Source organism: Budorcas taxicolor, chromosome 2 (assembly GCF_023091745.1).
Source record: "Budorcas taxicolor isolate Tak-1 chromosome 2, Takin1.1, whole genome shotgun sequence".
Classification (NCBI taxonomy): domain Eukaryota; kingdom Metazoa; phylum Chordata; class Mammalia; order Artiodactyla; family Bovidae; genus Budorcas; species Budorcas taxicolor.
In genome coordinates, this window is record NC_068911.1 from 69,685,325 (window position 1) to 69,704,443 (window position 19,119).

At 36.3% G+C, this 19,119-nt stretch overlaps 1 protein-coding gene across 1 annotated transcript in view; it reads left to right on the forward strand.

The window, feature by feature from the left end:
• Positions 1–19,119, forward strand: part of TLK1 (tousled like kinase 1) — a 174,860-nt gene that overhangs the window by 87,559 nt on the left and 68,182 nt on the right. Inside the window, exon 3 of the mRNA XM_052659646.1 lies at positions 4,191–4,262. Within this exon, the coding sequence (XP_052515606.1) occupies positions 4,191–4,262 (72 nt within the window). The remainder of the gene's footprint in view (positions 1–4,190; positions 4,263–19,119) is intronic.

A 19,119-nucleotide genomic window follows, 5' to 3' on the forward strand; every position in this document is an offset into this window, starting at 1 on the left:
AGATAAACATGCAGAAATGGAATTCCTGAAACATATGGTAGTTCTTGGCAAGGATATGGAGTCTTTCCAGGTGGATCAGTGGTAAAAAAAAAAAAATCTGCATGCTAATACAGGAGATGTGAGTTCTATCCCTGGGTCAGGAAGATCCCCTAGCGGAGGAAATGGCAATACACTTGAATACTTTTCCCTGGAGAATCTCATGGACGGGGCAGCCTGGTGGCTGCAGTCCATGGGGTCACAAAGAGTCGGACACGACTGAGTGTGCACACATGCACATGGGAGCTCTGTACTTTTTTGAGGATACCCCAGTGGCTGCACCAGTGTGCATTCCAACCAGCAGTGTAGGCAAGTTCTCTTGTCTCCACATCCTCGCCAGCACTTGTTATTTCTTGTCTTTTTGATGATGGCCACCCTAATAGGTGTGAGATGATACCTCATTGTGGTTAGATTTCTTTACTTAGGTTTTCAGCAGTTTGACTGTGACGTACCTAGGTATGATTTTCTTTGTGCTTATCTTGCTTGGGATCATCAGTGTGTGAATTTATGTCTTTCACCAATGTTGAGAATTTTCTGCCTATTTCTTTAAAAAAAAAAAAAATTTTTTTTTGTCCTTTTCTCTCCCTCTGTGACTCCAAATTCATGTGTTAGACTATTTAATAGTGTCTAGCAGATAAATTCTTTTCATTATTTTTCTCTGTTTCTTAGTTGGACTAATTTTTGATCTGTCTTCAATACTTTATCCATTCTCTGTTAAACCCATACTGTGAATTTTTATTTTAGAAAGTGAATTTTTCAGTTTGGTGTTTCCATTTCGCTCTTTTTGACATTTTTATTTCTCTGCTGAAATTTCCAGTTTGTTCATTTAGTAACAAGTTTATTTTCCCTTCTTGTCTTGAGCATATTTACAGGTGGCTGCTTTAAGATCTTTGCTAATTTTAATATCTGGGTTACCTTGTGGTTGGTCTCTGTTGATTGTCTTTTCTCTTGAGTATGGGTCTCATTTTCTTGTTTCTTCATGTGCTAAGAAATTGTGTATTATATCCTGCATACTGTAATGATACATTATAGTAACTCTGGGATTTAGTGTGTTTTTATGGATAGTGTTAGTATTTTGGTTATTATTTGTATTTTCAAGCAGTTAATTTGGCTGAACTGAAATCTCAACCGTGTCTCCCTGAAGAGGATGGCAGATCTTACTGGATGCTTAGAATCTGTTCCACTCTTGCATAGGTCAGTGACCAGCCAGAGACATGGGTATAGTTCTTTGTGGTTCTCTCTCTCTTTCTGGTTCTTTATTTTCTAGTATGTATCTTGGCAGCTACTGTGGCAGCTTCAAACTCAAGCCTCTAAGACTGTATCTTTTGATTCAAATTTCAGCTGCTCTGTGCAGCTCAATCTAGGGGCCTTCTCTCAGGCAAAAGCTGTAGAAATAGGAAACCCATTCAATTCTGTTTTTTCCTTCCAAATATTGTCTTCTAATCAGACTCTGCCTGTTTTTGATTGCTCAAGTGCCTTTAGGTAGTTGTTTTATATGCTTTTTTTCTGGAATTTATTATCTGTGTGAATGTTGTTCTGATAAGAGATATTGGGTTATTACTCATGGCAAGGTCTGTGGGGTGTGTATTTTTTTGAAAGGTAAAAATCTCATGTTTTTAGAATAATTTAATTAATGTATTTATTTACTCCTTTCTGTATCTCACACACAGCAGTCTCAACAGTGTCTGTGCTATCACAATGACCACACAGATGATTGAAAATAGAGTAAAAATTTTTTGCTTTTGCTTTCCATGAATTTCCATGCCATAGTTCTTTAAAATTTTTCTATACATATAGCCGTTAAGTTTTATACTCTTCCATGTACTTCTCATCTAATCTGTGTCAGCAAGAATGTTGCTGCTTGCCGTCATGGGAGCAGTGTTTCCCGATTTTTGGCATTTTGATAAGTTTATCTGTGTCTTCCATGTGATGAGAAATCAATTTTACCAAACATAAGATACTTTATTCATAGTTTTTTCCTTGAATATCTGGAATATGTTGCTCTGTTTTCTTCCGACAAAAGTAAAGTGTTGCCTTTGGGAAATCAGATGTTGGCCTTCTGGGCTGAATTCTTAAGTGTACGTGGTGTTCCTTCAGTCAGTAGTTTCAGATTTTGGTTTTTGTTTTCAAAAAAGTCTTTTCAAATTATAGTTTTCACTAATTTGTTCTCTTGTGGTGGTGTTCTTTGAAGACTTCTGTTACTAGGATGTTGGATCCTCATTACTTTATTAAGTGATTGCTTTCTCTCACCCTTTTAATCTCTTCAGTTCGTTTGATTCCAAAACTGTTCCTACTTTTTGCCTTCTTGTTCTCTTAAAGCATTATCTGTTGTATGTATTTTCTCTTGGGTTCATTCAGGTTTAATCTTCATTTTTGAAAAAAAATCTTTCAATTTCTGATACTTCCCTGAATTCCATTGCCTTCTTAGTTTTCTGACCGCTGATTTGTGTTACTCTTTCATGTCTTGAGTCATGTTTCTAGCTCGTTTTGAAATGGTTGGTTATAAATTCATCTATTTGGTGGGCGTATTTTCCTGATATGCGTTTATTATCAGGATGTAATTCTGTGCCTTTTGCTTTTTTCCCCCCTTAACAATTTCATGGATCGATTCACATCATTTTCTGTTGCTTTGGTTTAGGGTGGCATTTCTTACAGAGCGCCCTCTGCTGTTGTTTTTGGGAACTCTTCAGAAGTGTGGCATTTGCTTTCTGAGATTTCTAAAGCTTTGCTATTCTCATTTCTTTATATTCATTATACTTAATGCGCTCAATTTCGATTGCATGCTCAGTAGTTTATGCTCATTGTGACGCTGTTAGTGACACATCAGTTTAAAGAGTCCATAGAGGCTAACTGCCGCAACTTTAGACGGCAGGTAGATGCAGAAACCCTTCCAGTTATAGCTCTCTGGGGAGTCTCTCTCCTCAGATGCGTCAGACACTCTGCTTCCTTCTGCCGCTCCTCATACAGTGCAGGTTCTGTTGGTGCTTTGTTCCCACATACGATTTTAGGGAGATTGATGGAGATCCTTGTCACCCGGTTTTGTTGTAAACGTAGGTTTGGGGGATTAGGGATGCTCAGAAACATTGCCACTGGTTCCATTGTCCCTGAATCTTTCTAATTTATCACTCTTTAATTTCTGTTTATGGTGTTGCCTGTTTCTAAGTTGATAATCTTGTCTTAATTAGATTGTAAATTCCTCTAAATAGTGCTTGAATCTTAGTTCAAGTACTGTTTTGTGTTAAAAATAGCCTTTACAGCATAGCCCTGGACATATATGCAATATGTCCCATCAGTCATCAATTGGAAATTTGTCAGTCTAGTGTAATTATAGGCTAATTTGCAACTTCGTAATGGTAGGATTAATAGTTACTCTTACAGATTGAAGGGAAACATAGAGCTATCAGCTGGCCCACCTGTCCATGAAGTCCATTCATATGTTCTCTTTGGCATATATGCTCTAGTCTGCTCTAAACATTTCTGCAAGACATTGATCTAAGGTACTAATATTTCCAAAAAGTCCACAAAATAATAAGCATCATAGAAACATATAGTAACATAGAAAGTGTTATCTGACAGAGATAGCTCATTACTGTCACAGTCCAAAATATTGTAAAAGAAATTTAGAAACTCTTCAGTGAAGCAATTAACATGGTCAGGTTAATATAAGATTCTTTTGAAAGACTAATCTCAAACAAAGAGAAACTGAAGACTGACCAGTTTGTTTACATGAAGAGGCAAAGGGGTGAGGATGGGATATGATAGAATTTGATAAGGCTGTGATGGGGATTAAGGAACACAAATAATACTTTTAGTTAAAGGAAGCATTAGATTAGTTTTTATTGGGAAGTAATTTTGAGGCTCTTTTTATCCTAATAACATCTCACTTCTTTTGCTCCTGAATCTGATAATCTAAAAAATCAGCTAAGAAGTCAGTTCCTGAAACACAACAGAACTTTATTGATTTGATAAAACATTCTAAGCTATGTTGTTACAACATTGGCATTTATTTTTTTTTAATGTTTCTTATTTTTACTTCATTTGTCTTCCATATTTAAAGGAATTATATTTTTAATTATAAAGATAGATTATTTACTTTGTAATATGTTCCATTTAAAATTACTCCTAATTTTTACCTTTAAAAAAATCTTTCACAGGCCTCAACAAATAATGAAAGCTCTAATCACAGTTTTGGAAGCTTGGGATCTTTGAGTGACAAAGAATCAGAGGTGAGTAACTTCATTTTAAATATGTTGCTATTGAAGGAAAAGTTGGAATCACCTTTAAAAAAAATTTTTTTTTTCCTTCTTTAATATTTGTGCTTAATGTTAATCTTTGTTTTTTTAGGAGCGCTTTATTCTGTTTTAGAAGCATATCATTAGACTGAAGGCTATTTGACATTAGAAAGAAAATATAATTTCTTTGGTTATGTAGATGAACTTTTATATTAATGGAATAGATGTTCTTAAGTTGCTAGCCATTCATGATTCTAAGAGATGAACGTGATTTTTGTAATACGTTGTTTTTCACCGTTTTCTACTATTTCTTGTTATACTTCCCTCTTAGTTTGGTCCTGAGTAAAGGTTTGTTTACTTTTTGAGATACAGATACACGTTTTTTGTTTTCTTTTTGAAATTGCTTGTGGGATTTCATGCTATTAGTTTTCAGTCTACATGCTTAAAAATATCTGAAAAATTCCTTCCTTTCCCACCCACTTACTCTTCCCACTGAGAAAATACATGGAATTCTATAAGTAGATATTTGGATCCATGGTATAGTTCACGTTGAGCATGATGTTCTTGATGGCATTTTAAAAACTATTTAGACAGGAGGTTCTTTGGGTATTAGCATTCATTTGGTGATGCTACAACTTCACTTTTTGCAAATAAAAGTCTGTAATACTTCCTCTTTTCAGATTACAGAGTTCTGTCACTCACTTTTCAACATTTGTGTGTGTGTGTATGTATATTTCCCCTGTCAGTGTTAACTTATTTCTGTTTGATCCATTTTAGTCTTTTTTCTGCTTGGTTTAGTGTAGATTTATCACCATGATAATAATACCAATAGGTCATTAGCACATGTTAGCCATTTAGTGTGGTGTTCAGTGGAAGGAGAATATTAACAGCGGCATCTATTTAAGCCCTGTTTTATTGAAAGCATCTAGGAGTCTCTAGGTAGACAGTTCTGTGGAGTTCTGTGCAGGCACCCTGACACTCCAGAGGAGTGTGGCATAGGGCTCTCACTCATCAGGCTTTCCCTTCCACAGAGACAACTGGCAGGCAGCTGAAAGGACTGTGCAAGTGACGGGACTTTATCTGCAGTAGGTTCCCTTGAGGTAAGCGTTAGTAGCCCCTGTAGCACCAGATTATCACAGTTTAGGTGGTTTTTTTTTTTTTTTTTTTTTCCTAAATTAATACACACTGAGTCCTGAAAAATTGTAGGTGTAGATCTTGTCAAAGTACATTTTTTCAGAAACCATATCAAGAATGTTTTCTTGGATTTTGGAACATTTCTTGATATTTCCACAGGTTTGGGTCTATGTAGTAATTTCACATGCCTCCTCTTTCATGGGGTTTTATGTTATGAAGGATAATAAAATAATTTTAGATATTTCTCTTTTATGTTCACTAAGCCTGGTGTTTTTGATAGATTTTTCTTTTTTTTAAATAGAAAAACAGGAAAAGTTAGATCACCTGTAATGGTTATATATTTCTGTCTTCTTTTTAGGTACCCATATTCCCAATATAAGTTGTAGATGCAATATTTGAATTCTTCCAAAAGAATCAGTTTGAAAGAAAATAACCACCTCTTGTCAAAGAATTCTAAGGCTCACTTTTGGCTATATTTTTATGTTAAAAAAAGTTTTTTTAAGACCTTAATGGTATTTGCGCTGAAATACAATTTGGTTAACCGTTGGATGTACTTGGCTTTCTTTTGACATTTGGGGTCACAGTAGAAAATTTTTAAAATCTTTTTGCTTTTGCTGTTTTGTGTTCAGCATCTGGAATTTTTACAAAATAATGGTTCAGTGGCATAATATTTTGGAAATGACTACAGATTATATGTTTTCCTTAAAATTTGAAGAAGGAAATTTGGGGGCAGGGGTTTGTCTTTTAAGAAGTGATTTGTCTGGAAGATTTTGTTTCACTACGAGATGGCTCAATTAATGATTTCCCTTGGGGTGATACTTCATATACATCACAGTACAGATTCTTATATAGGTCATGAAGTAAAGTTGTTCAGAGCAGAGAGCTACAGGATAGAAGTACTTCTTTTTTCCCCAGTACACGTAATAGTAAAGTTTATGTAGTAGTCCGTTGTCTGCTGATGTCATTTTATTCTTTTGGTAATCCATTCTCTGAACCATAACATATTTTATTTTTTAAGATAATAGTTTTTGTTTTTATAGACAACAGAAGAAGGTTTATTATTTATTTTAATAGCATTCTCTACCACCCACCCCTACCTCACCGTGATTTCCATTCTCTTAGCTTTTCTTTCTGCTATTTATTTCCACATTATAATATAAATATTATGCATATCTTGCATTTTTGGTTCATTGATTGGACATTTTACTTTCTTTTAGTATTTGTGAAGATTTTAGCCTACTAATAATATCCCCCTGGTTTCTAACCTCTTCCCAGTACTGTTTTTCATTCACTAAGAACCTCTTGTTTTCATATATCCTTTTACTATTAAAAGTGAAAAACATCTGATATTCACTGTTAGGTTGATTACTTCAGCTTAAATTTTCATTGTAGTTTATATATGAATCACTTCATACATGAGCTTGCCTTTTATTTCTAAATGTAAAATTGTAAAACAAAAAGGGTTTTCTTTTGATGAAATTGTCCAGTCTTGGACGAAAGAAATTGCATCAGTCTTGTTTTGCTTTATTTTACATCACTCTGGGGCTGTTCAACAGTCTCCAAAAATGTATTTTCAGTAAGCATTTATTACATATCTGTTATCTTTTAACCTCTATGTCCAAGCACAGAGAATATAAAAATGAGGACACAGTTCTTGCTTTCACATGAGATCAGTGTCTAGTAGAACAAACAGTTACATAAACAGTGTGGGCTGTGCTACAACAGATGTAAGCACAAGGTACTATGGAAGGAAAGAGCAAGAAACCTCTAATTCCATCTGCCTGCAGGGGAGAGGTAGGGAAAGAGGAAAGAGAGGTCTTCCCTCAAAGAAGAGACGATAGTTGAGTCCTTAGGAAAGCCTGTGGGCTCATCTCAGACGACAAGGTCAAAGAATGAGAAGAAAGCAGGCAGAGGTACTAGGGGGTGCTTTTGTGTGGAAGTATGGCGCATGGCAGGCTGCAGTCCATGGGATCGCAGAGTTGGACACGACTGGGCGATTGAACAACAACAGCATGATTTTGTTCAAGATGTAGGGCCGTGATTATCAATCCTAACTATCCTTTAGCTCATCTGAGGAGCTTGGGGGACAAAACAAAAACAAGCTTCCATGGTGATTGACCTGCTTTTCTTATATAGAGAAGATAATGCAAAAATGCTGAAAGATAGGCATAGTCAGAGTTTGAATGCCCTTGTATTACATAGTAAGGAATTTGGACTTCTTTCTAGAACATGACAAGAAGGGAAACAAGACAAGTAGAGATGAAGAAGGCTCCTTAAGGGGGCAGTGAATAGGATAGAATGAGAGGGTGATGAAACCCAGGTTGGGAAGATCATTTAGTTAAGGAATGCTGTTGCCTTTACAAAACTCCAAGTTTAACCAGAGAGAAAACTTCAAGTGGGAGTTCTAATTACAGTGTTCTCAAATTTGTCTTTTGGACTCTGCCTTCTTTGGATTCTCTCAGCTATTGATATTATAACCACTCAGGCCCATGCTGCTCAAACTTTAATGTGCAAGTGAATTACCAAGGGTTCTTACAGGTTTGGAGTGGGTGTGTGCATTTCTAACAAGCTCTCAGATTCCACTAGATTTTAAAAGTAGGGTTTGATGACTGAATGAGGGTAAAGAAAGAAAGGGAGGAACCTTGGATTATTTATAGGTAGTTAGCTTCAGATGAATGATAATGTCTTTGAGTGAGATAGACAACACAGAAGGAAGATGAATGGGTTAGCCTAGAAGGTAATAAATTAGATTCTGGACAGTGCTGAGTTTGAATACTTGTGAAATGGCCAAAGCAGAGGAAGCTATCTGGAGCTCCAGAAGGAGGTCAGATTGAAGATGAAGACTTGGTGGGTTTTGGCACACAATAGTGCAAAGACATTTGCCTTTTTTATAGTATCACTAAAACATATTTGGCTTTTAAATTTTCATTTCATCATGAGTTTACAGTGAAAATTTCCAAAGGCTGTAAGATTTGTGATGACATCGTTACTCTGATGATTTATTGATTGTGTACTTATGTGTTCTGGTGTTTTTAGTTTTAACTACTAAAATGTTAAAACGATAGTTATATCCCACATAAACAAAGACTCTTTGGGGTCCTCAACAACTTTTAAAAGTTTGTAGACAGGTTTTGAGACCCAGAAGTTTAAAAACTGCTTTTATAGATGAACTCATCCTGATGGTGTATGTAATGCTAGGAAATGTGAGCGGGCAAGATGGGTGTGCTGGAGAAAGAGTGAAAGTGAAAGTGAAGTCGCTCAGTCCTGTCCTACTCTTTGCGACCTGGTGGACTGCAGCCCACCAGGCTCCTCCATCCATGGGATTTTCCAGGCAAGAGTTACTGGAGTGGGTTGCCATTTCCTTCTTCAGGGGATCTTCCCCACCCAGGGATCAAACCCAGGTCTCCTGCATTGCAGGCAGACGTTTTAACCTCTGAGCCACCAGGGAAGCCGCTGGAGAAAGAGTAGGAGGAGGTAAAGGGGTGGATACAAGAGGAGTGAGAGGAGAAGGAGAATAACAAGAAGGATTAAATGTTATGAAAGTCAACTAAGATAACAACTAAAAAGTGACTTAAGAATTTGTCACTTAGGCTTAGTTTTAGTAGCCTAATGAGAGCAAGATGCCAGATAGTAGTTGATTAAGGAACAATTGGACAGTGAGCAAATATTGACTGCTCTTGGAAGAACCTTGACTGCGAGAAAAGGAGGTGGTATCCAGAGTCTCAACAGACTTGACTTATTATGTGCTAGGGAGAGGTAGCAGACCCTTAATGGGACAGGGACAAGCAGAGTGCTGAAGAGAGAGGAGGAGCTAAAGTACACTTTTCCCAGAGGTGGTAGGAAGTTCCAGACTCAGTGGACAGGGCTAGTTGTGGACAGGACTGACTAGGAACAGTCTTCTCTGATCAGTGAACTTCCATACCTAATTACCTCTCTCTTTCTTCAGAGTGGAAAGAGAGATTATCAACTGAAGGAGAGAATCTTGAGTGGATTGTGGGTGTGAGGAGAATGATAAAAAAAAATTTATGGGAGAGACAGGAAGGAGCTTACAGGGGAGAGGGGTCTCTCACCTTATTTAAATGTCTTAGGATACCTGAAGGAATTAGAGACACACAGTCTGTGTGCTTACCGCCTGGCAGATTATTATTATTTCTGGAAGAAAGTACAGATTATTTTATGAGGATTAGATAAGGAGCCCATGTTTCCTTTTGTCAGTGTTTTCCACCCATTTGCCATTCTCCTTGCAGGATCCTTTTGTCTCCTTTTATACAACTTCTGTATAATCTGAATCATAGTTGAACAGTTTAAAATACATACTATCCTTTTCTAGAACTAAACTTTTTTCTCCCCTTCCTTCTGGGTAATTATCAGTTGTTTTACCATATATCCACTGGCATTGAATTACTGTTTATTTTTTGATCCAAGTGCATTTGGGGGGATATTTGGTTTATTTAAGATTAAGGATTTTTAAGTTACAGATACACAGAAGCTAGAACAGTTGTTGCATCTAAACATTTAAACTTTGGTGCACTTTCAGAATTTTAATGATTGTAATGAAAGAGGAATATAGTATAGATACATTGCCTTGATTGTCTTCAGAGAAGTATCAACAACCTCAGATATGTAGATGATACCACTCTTACGACAGAAAGCAAAGAGGAACTAATGTTGATTAATGAAAGCCATTTTATGAAAGAAGATCTAATTAACTTTCTCATTTGAATTTAATTTATAGAAATAGTCTTGGTATTTAAATCCAATTTTTTCCCCTCCTTATTTGAATTGAAGTTATGATTTTGAAGACACTTTGAAGCATTAATGCTTAGTTTTATTCTTTTCTAAAAATAATTTTTAAAGGGCCACATGTGTGTTCTTACTTTCATATTCTGGAAGAAGTAGAAGTTAAGAATGCTAGGGAATCAGAAATAAAACAACCTTAGACTTGGCTTTAGGGGTGCATTATTTTCATCTTTAGAACAAGTCATATTATTTATATAGTTCTTAAATAGTTCTTTTATTTAAAAATCTCCTTTTTGGTATTAGAATTATGCATAGACATATATGGATTGATTAAATGGTATGATTGATTAAATATATAAATTGATTCTCTGGTATTCATGAATTGCCTGGGTTAGGAGAGCATTTTCTGTCTTACCTTTGTTTTTATGTACATCCCCATCTCTACTTTTTTATCTTTACTTTATCTCTACTTTTTCCCTTTTGTCCTCTACATATTCTTTAGTTGAAATGTTTCCTCCATGAACACTGAGTGACTTTAGATTGATTGGAAGTTATGATTTTATTTGAAAGTAGAGGTAATACTGGCCTTGAATTTCAGGTTTTAGATTGATTTTTAAAATTCATTTAAGTTTTACTTCTCTCTCTCCTTGTACACACACACACATCTTATAACCTGGACAGACCTTTTCTTTAATGTCCTAGCTTGAGCACCCATTAAGAAAGAAAACTTGAAAAATTAATTTAGTGGTGTATAGTTAAATGTCTGTGAAAGTGAGATTTTTATACCTGTTTCTCCCTAAATGAATTACTTTGTTACTTTATTCTGTTTAAATCTGTTCAGTTTCTAGATTGTTAGATATCTAGTTTTACTGTCCTCATCAATTTTAAGAAATATTCTTTGTGTCCTGTAACCTACATTATTTTCTGAAATGTTTTAGACTGATAAATGACTTTTGTGATGTTCTGTTTGATTTAGTTCCTCTGTCTTCTTTACCTGTCTTCCGCTGGCAGTATTTTTTCACAGACTTCTTACTATAGTACTTGGTGAGATTAGTAAGATTTTGTATCACCAATAAAGACATTTTCTCAGTAGGGGAATAAATGTGTGTGTGTGTGTTTTTTCTCTATTAAGACTAATATCAAACTTAGAAATTATAGTTTCTGTGAAATGCTTGGAATTAATTGGAATTTCCTTTTATTTAAAAAGAAAAAACTGTATTCAAATAGTCTACCACTAAACACTAAAGAACATGTTTTTTCCTTCTTTGACCTCATCCCATGGCATGTGCGATCTTAGTTCCCTGACCATGGATTGAACCCACGCACCCTCCAGTGAAGGGTGGTGGAAGTCCCGAAAGGACATGTTCTTACAGGAAGTATATTCAGTTAGAGTTATGGAGCATCCAGTTAAAGGACATGTTCTTACAGGAAGTATATTCAGTTAGAGTTATGGAGCATCCAGTGCTAAGATACATTATGTGACAGAGTCCACAGCAAAGGAGGTAGTCTGTCCTGGTTGCCTGTATGTCCTTAGTGTCTGGGAAGGAAGAACACTGGAAGTCAAATGTTGGCCCAGTACTGACTGGCTCTGTGTTCCCGTTTCCATAAAAGTGGAGGACTGTGTGTGTCAGAATCACCTTTCCAAAATAAGCACACTTAGGCTCCCTTCTTAGAAACTCTGGTATACTCTGTCTAGATTATTTTTGATTTCTTATAAATCAATAAATCTTGATTCTGTAGGCCATTTATTTAGAAAGCAAGCAAACAGCTGTTAAATGTCCCCCCACCCCTTTTTTTTATTGTGTCCCTTTTTAAAAAAAAGTACATTTAGTGTGGGTGGGTGATTTTTAGAGCAAGAAAATTCTAAGCTGACGAATGAAAACAGTATTTGAAGAGAAAAATGCCAGGTCACTTTAACAATGAAAACATACTTTAAAGTGGACTCTGGTTTAGCACTTAAGCATCATAGAGGCATAGTAAATATTTGTTGAATAAATAAATTTGATAACAGCCTTTAGTTGTCACATAATACACAAGCAGTTTTTGTGTCAACGTATAATTCTAATGTATTCATCAAACCAAGGTTTCTAAACATTATTGACTTTGGGGCCAGATAATTCTTGGGGTGGGGAGAGAGTTGACATGTGTAACATAGGATACTTAACAGCATCTCTCCATGATAGATTAGATATCTGTAGCCCATCCCCTGGCCCCCACCCCAAGTTGTGGCAACCGAAAATGTCTCTGGATATTGCCAGATGGCCTTTGGGGTAGAGGCAAATGTCCTCTGGTTGGGAACCACCCCATTAATGAAGGAGGGAAAATAAAGTTTAGCATGTTACATGTGGAGCTAGATGACATTTCTGTTAAGTTTCACATCTCTTCTGTGAAAACAGAAGCCCAGAGAGGTTAATTTGCTACATATAATAAGTTAATGGTCAAAATTCTCCAGTGTCTTACTTGAAAGTGATGCTTTCAGCTACTGTTCTGTGCTCTCTCTGTATAACTAAGGTAGTATATTGCTTATAAGTTAATGACCCTAGTTAGTCTTTTGAAAAAGAGTGGTATTCTTTTTTGGAAATATTTAGTTTTAAGATGATTTATAATATTCATCAAATTTGCCAATCCAGGATATGCCTGGACTGACAGCACTTCACAAATGTTTTTTTTTTTTCCTGACAAATACGTTTTCACACTTAAGTGCATTCAGCACAAGTTGACAATACTGAGAAATTTGGTTTTAGTATCTTATTCAGGCATGCCTCAAAGATACTGCAGGTTTAGTTCCATATCACCACAATAAAGCAAATATCATAATAAAGCGAGTCACATGATTTTTTGGTTTCACAGTGCGTATAAAACTTACGTTTATACCATAATCTGTCAAGTGTGCAGTAGCATTATATCTGAAAAAGCAATGTACATGCTTTAATTTTTTAAAATACCACTTAAAAAATGCTCACCATCTTTTAAGCCTTCAGCAAGTCGTAATCTTTTTGCTGGTGGAGCGTCTTGCTTCAGTACTGATGAGTGCTGACTAATCAATCAGGGTGATGGTTGCTGGAAGTTAGAGAGGCTCTGGCCATTTCTTAAACAACAATGATGTTTGCACATTAATTGACTCTTCCTTTCACCATTGATTTCTCTGTAGCAGTGCTGCTACTCAGTTCTGTCCAACTCTTTAGAACTCCATGAACTGTAGCCTACCAGACTCCTTTGTCCATGGGATTTTCCTCGCAAGAATACTGGAGTGGGTTGCCATGTCCTACTCCAGGAGATCTTCCCAACTCAAGGATTAAACCCACGTGTGCATCTCCTGCATTGGCAGGTGGATTCATTACCACTGAGCATGAAATTTTATCGTGAGATTGCAGCAGTTCAGTCACATCTTCAGACTCCACTTCTGCTTTTAGTTATCTTGCTGTGTCCATCACATCTGTGGTTACTTCCTCCACTGAAGCCTTGACCCCCTCAAAGTCATCCATGAGGGTTGAAACCAATCTCTTCCACGTTTCTGTTACTATTTTGACCTTTTCCCATGAATCCTAAATGTTCTTAATAGCTCTAGAATAATGAATCCTTTCCAGAAAGTTTTCAGTTTACTTTGCCTAGATCTGTCGAAGGAATTACATTGAAGGACTTTTATGGCAGCTATATTTTATGTGCTCAGGTGCTCAGTTGTGTCTGACTCTTTGTAACTCCACGGGCTGTAGCCCGCCAGGCTCTTCTGCCCATGGAATTTTCCAGGCAGGAATACTGGAGTGGAGCGCCATTTCCTTCTCCAGGGGATCTTCACAACCCACGGATTGAACCCACATCTTTTTCGTCTCCTGCGTTGGCAGGCAGGTTATCACTGGCGCTATCCGGGAAGGCCACAGGCGGCTGTTATAGCCTTACAAAATGTATTTCTTAGATAATAAAACTTGTAAGTTGAAATTACTCCTTGACCTGTGGGCTATAGAATGGATGTTTTGTTGGCAAGAATGAAAACAACATTAACCTTGAACATCTCCATTAGAGCTCTTGGATGACCAGGTGCATTGTCAGTGAGCAGTAATATTTTGAAAGGAATCTCTTTGTTTTCTGAGCACTGGGACTCAACAGTGGGCTTAAAATGTTTAGCAAACCATGTTGTAAACAGATGTGTGATCGTCCAGGTTTCGTTGTCCGTTTATAGAACACAGTCAGAGTAGTAGTATTAGTTGTTCAGTCGATAAGTCATATCCGACTCTGTGACCCCATGGATTGAAGCACACCAGGCTTCCCTGTCCTTCACAAGTTTGCTCAAACTCATGTCCATTGAGTTGGTGATGCCATCCAACCATCTCATCCTCTGTCACCCTCTTCTCCTGCCCTCAGTTTTTTCCAGCATCAGGATCTTTTCCATTAAGTTGATATTTCACATCAGGTGGCCAGAGAATTGGAGCTTTAGCTTCAACATCATCCTTCCAGTGAATATTCAGACAGAATACAGGCAGAGTAGATTTAGTAATAATTCTTAAGGGTCCTAGGATTTTCAGAATGGTAAATGAGCATTGGCTTCAACTTCAAGTCACCAATTGTAAAAGCCCCTAACAAGTCAGTCAGCCTGTCTTTTGAAGCTTTGAAGCCAGGCACTGACTTCTCTCGAGCTATGAAAGTCCTAGGTGGCATCTTCTTCCAATAGAAGATTGTTTTGTCTACATTGACCTGTTGTTTACTGTTGCCACTTTCAGTAATTATCTCAGCTGGTTTGTTGGATAACTCATTGCAGCTTCTACATCAGTACTTGCTGTTTCACCTTGTACTTTCATTGTTAAGGAAACAGCTTCTTTCCATAAAGCTCATAAACCAACCTCTACCTCTTCACACTTCTACACTTCCTCACCTCTCTCAGCCTTCATAGAGTTGCTCTGGATTAGTCTTTGGCTTAAGGGGATGTTGTGATTGGTTTTATCTTCTGTCCAGACCACTCAAATGCTCTCCATATCCCCAGTAAGTGTGTTTTGCTTTCTTACAATTTGTGTGTTTACTGTAGTAGTGCTTTTAATTTCCTTCAAGAACTTTTTCTTTGCATTTACAACCTAACTGGCGCAGGAGGCCTAGCTTTCAGCTTGTCTCTCAGTTTTCAGCATACCTTCCTCACTAGGCTGTATCCTTTCTAGCTTTGCGTGAAGTCAGATATAGAACTCTTCCTTTCACTTGGACTCGCAGAGGCCATTGTAGGGTTACTAGTTGGCCTAATCTCAGTATTGTGGTGTCTTAGAGAATAGAGAAGTGCAAGAGGGAGAGAATGGCTGGTCAGTGGAGCAGTCAGAAGACACACAATATTTTATCAATTAAGAGCACTGTCATATGGTCACAGTTTGTGCCACCCCAACACAGTTACAGTAGTAACATCAAAGATCATGGATCACAGATCACCATAACAAATATAATAATGAAGTTTGAAATATTGTAAAAACTACTAAAATGGGATCCACAAAGAGAAAGTAAGCAAATGCTGTTGGGAAAATGGCATCAAAAGACTTGCTAGATCAGGATTGCCAGAAACCTTCAGTTTGTAAAAAATGTTATATCTGCAAAGTGTGCAGTAAAGCAGAGCTCAATAAAATGAGGTATGCTTGTACTATAGTAGAGTTTTTAAAGTATTAGATGTGTTTTTATGAACATAGTATTTTACTAATTTTCTTTAAGAATAATTGTCATTTCTAAAATAACTGAGTAACCATAACAACCCCTTGGACTTCTCATATCCTAATGAAGTTTCTGCTGTATGTCATAATTTTGGTCTGTAATTTTTAATGGAAGATTATATAAAGAATAACAACTAATTTTAGAGATTCTCTAAAGCTGAATGTGCAGGAAATACATGCTATATTACTATATATTAGATTGACTATTGCTAATCCTGATGATGTATCACTTTTGGAGCTTTTAAAACATATGGATTTCTTTGATGTCGTTTCAGAGATGTTTAAATTTGTGATGAGGACACCAGCATGAGCTATAAATAACAGCTTTGTGATTATGAATTATAGTCAACATTGAGAATTGTGCTAATAGATAAATTCTAGAACAATTTCTTTTAAAAAATAGACTAAAAGGAAAAAAATGATTTTCTTTTTCCTGGGTATAGTGCAGTACTGCTAGATAGAAAATAATAACAATGAAATATCACTTTAAAAAAGTCAGGTAGTTAACTTTCTAAATTTAGTATTTATAATAGTATTTTGTATTATAATCATAGTATTTGTAACAGGCATTCTCAAAATGTCAACATTCTCAGACAACAGTATCTTGAAAATTTGCTTTTTGCCCCCGTAGCATTTGCTCCCTGTGGCTGTTTTATCCTGATTGTATGATTTGAAAACTACTTGTCAGATCGTATGAACAGAGGAGAAAGTCCAACTTGATTCTAATTTTATGGTTTATAGTATTTAGTAAATAAAGCCTTAAGTCAAAGAGAAAGCCAGAAGAGAAAATGCCAAGAGATAGTTATGCCGTGTAAATGATAAGAAAGTGGCAAACAAAACTGTACTTTACCAGTATCAAAGATGTAATATGTTCCTTTTAAGCAAATGTGAATATAAATTAAAATAGGTCCAGGTAATAGCATAAGAAGTATTAGGTTGGTGCAAAAGTAATTGCCGTTTTGCATTGTTGATCTTTGCCTTTTGATATTGGAATGCATTCTTAAATAAATGTGGTTATGTTACACATTATTTTAATGCACATTTCTCGCTTTGTTTTTTTGCCAATGACTTACTACTTGCTGTTTATATTTTAGACTATGGAAATGATGTTAGACAAAAACCAAATTCGATCAGTTTCTTTTGAGTTCATAAAGCAGCAAAAACAACACACAACATCAACACATTTGACCCAGGAACTGATAACGAACATACAATGCAGTGGTGGTTCGAGAAGTTTTGCCACAGAGATGAGAGCCTTGAAGATGCAGGAGCACAGTGGTCTGCCATTGGAAGGTGACAAGGACCAATTGAGAGGATCATCAAAGCTGGTCCTCTTAAAACTACAGAAAGTTTTGCTGAAGAACTCAATGTTGACCATTCAGCATTTGAAGCAAATTGGAAAGGTGAAAAAACTTGATAGGTGGGTGCCTCGTGACCGGACTGCAAATCAAAAAAAAAAAAAATCATTTAGAAGTGTCATCTTCTCATTCTGTGCAGCAACAGTGAACCATTTCTCAATTGGATTGTGATGTGTGACAAAAAGTGGATTTTATATGACAGTCAGTGGTGACCAGCTCAGTGGTTGAACCAAGAAGAAGCTGCAAAGCACTTCCAAAAGCCAAACTTGCACCCAAAAAGGTCATGGTCACTGTTTGGTGATCTGCTGCTGAGTTTTGGTGATCTAGAGTTTTCTGAATCCTGGCAAAACCATTACATCTGAGAAGTATGCTCAGCAAGTCGATGAGATGCACCAAAAACTGAACACACCTGCCGCCAGCATAGGTCAACAGAAAGGGTCCCGTTCTTCTCCATGACAACGCCCAGCCACATGATGTACAACCAGCGTTTCAAAAGTTGAACGAATTGGTCTGTGAAGTTTTGCCTCATCTGCCATACTCACCTGACCTCTCGCCAACTGACTACCACTTCTTCAAACACCTCTACAGGACACAGAATGGTTTCCAAAAATTCGTCAAATCCTGAGGCCTGAATTTTTACACTATAGAAATAAACTTCTCTTTGGCAAAAATGTGTTGACTGTAATGGTTCCTATTTTGATTAATAAAGACGCGTTTGAGCCTAGTTACAATGATTTAAAATTCATGGTCCGAAGCCACGATTACTTTTGTACCAACCTAATATAGCTGTGAGGATGGTAGGTATAAGTAGCTTTTAAAAATTGAAAATGAGATGAAATATTATATATTTTTAGGTACTGATGTGGTTATGGATGCTGTATGTTTGTGGAGGGAGTCAAAATCCTTCAGGCTTTTAAAAATGTTGTGAGCTGGCGCACTTTAAGTTAACTTAAGGCAGCGTACATTTGAGTTGGGGGTTGCCTGATTTCTTTTTGGCTGTCTACCATCTTTGACATTACATATTATTAAATGATCAAGGCAATACAGCAGAATAGACTACACTCAGAATTGCTGATATGTTGTTTGGATTTCCTTTAAACAGCAAGGAAACAGCTTTTATTTGGTGAAACAGCTTTTATTTGATGAAAAGATCCCAAAATGTTGCATATATAAACTTTTCATATTTTTTATATTGAATTTGCAATATAACATAGATCTTTTGGGTGTCAAAGAGTCAAGCAAAGATATACAAATAATTGTTAGTGTTAAAGTTTAAATAATTGTTAGTGTTAAAGTTTGACTCTTGAGAATTTTTCAGGTCATGCTAACTCAAAATCATCCTGGAATTAGGGTATACATATTTTGTGATAGATTTTATCTAAATGTAAATCAGATACAAAGCTGCAAGGAAGTTCTCACTACATAATTTCATTTTTAATATAGGGCATTATTCTAACCTTTACAGCAAAGGTTGGAAGAAATAAGTTTCTTGTACTTTTGATATTCTTGACTGGAACATCTATTTTACATTGATTATTGTTATAAGGCTTCAGATATCCCTTTTAGTTCAGTGCTGTTTTCATATGTGCTATAAAATATCAAAGATTTCTTCTGTCTCAAAACTGATTCGAAAGATTTTGCCTGGAAATGTGAATGAAACATTGTTATTACCAGCTGTGGGCAAAAAGGTGTAAGTGCCATTTGTCAAAAGTATAATGACCTTGAATTTGGTACCTCAGTAACTATATGAATCATTGAAGTAGCTAATGAGTTGTATTTTTAAAATCAGTCTTTAGTAAGTGAATCAGCAGGAAAAAATTCATTCTGACAAGTTTGAGGGTTGAATATTTTGTTATACAGATATTACTTAATATTAGAACAACTTTTCTTTCTACCTTATTTTCTCATTTAATGGAAAGAAATTAAAAATATTTGTGTCTGTTA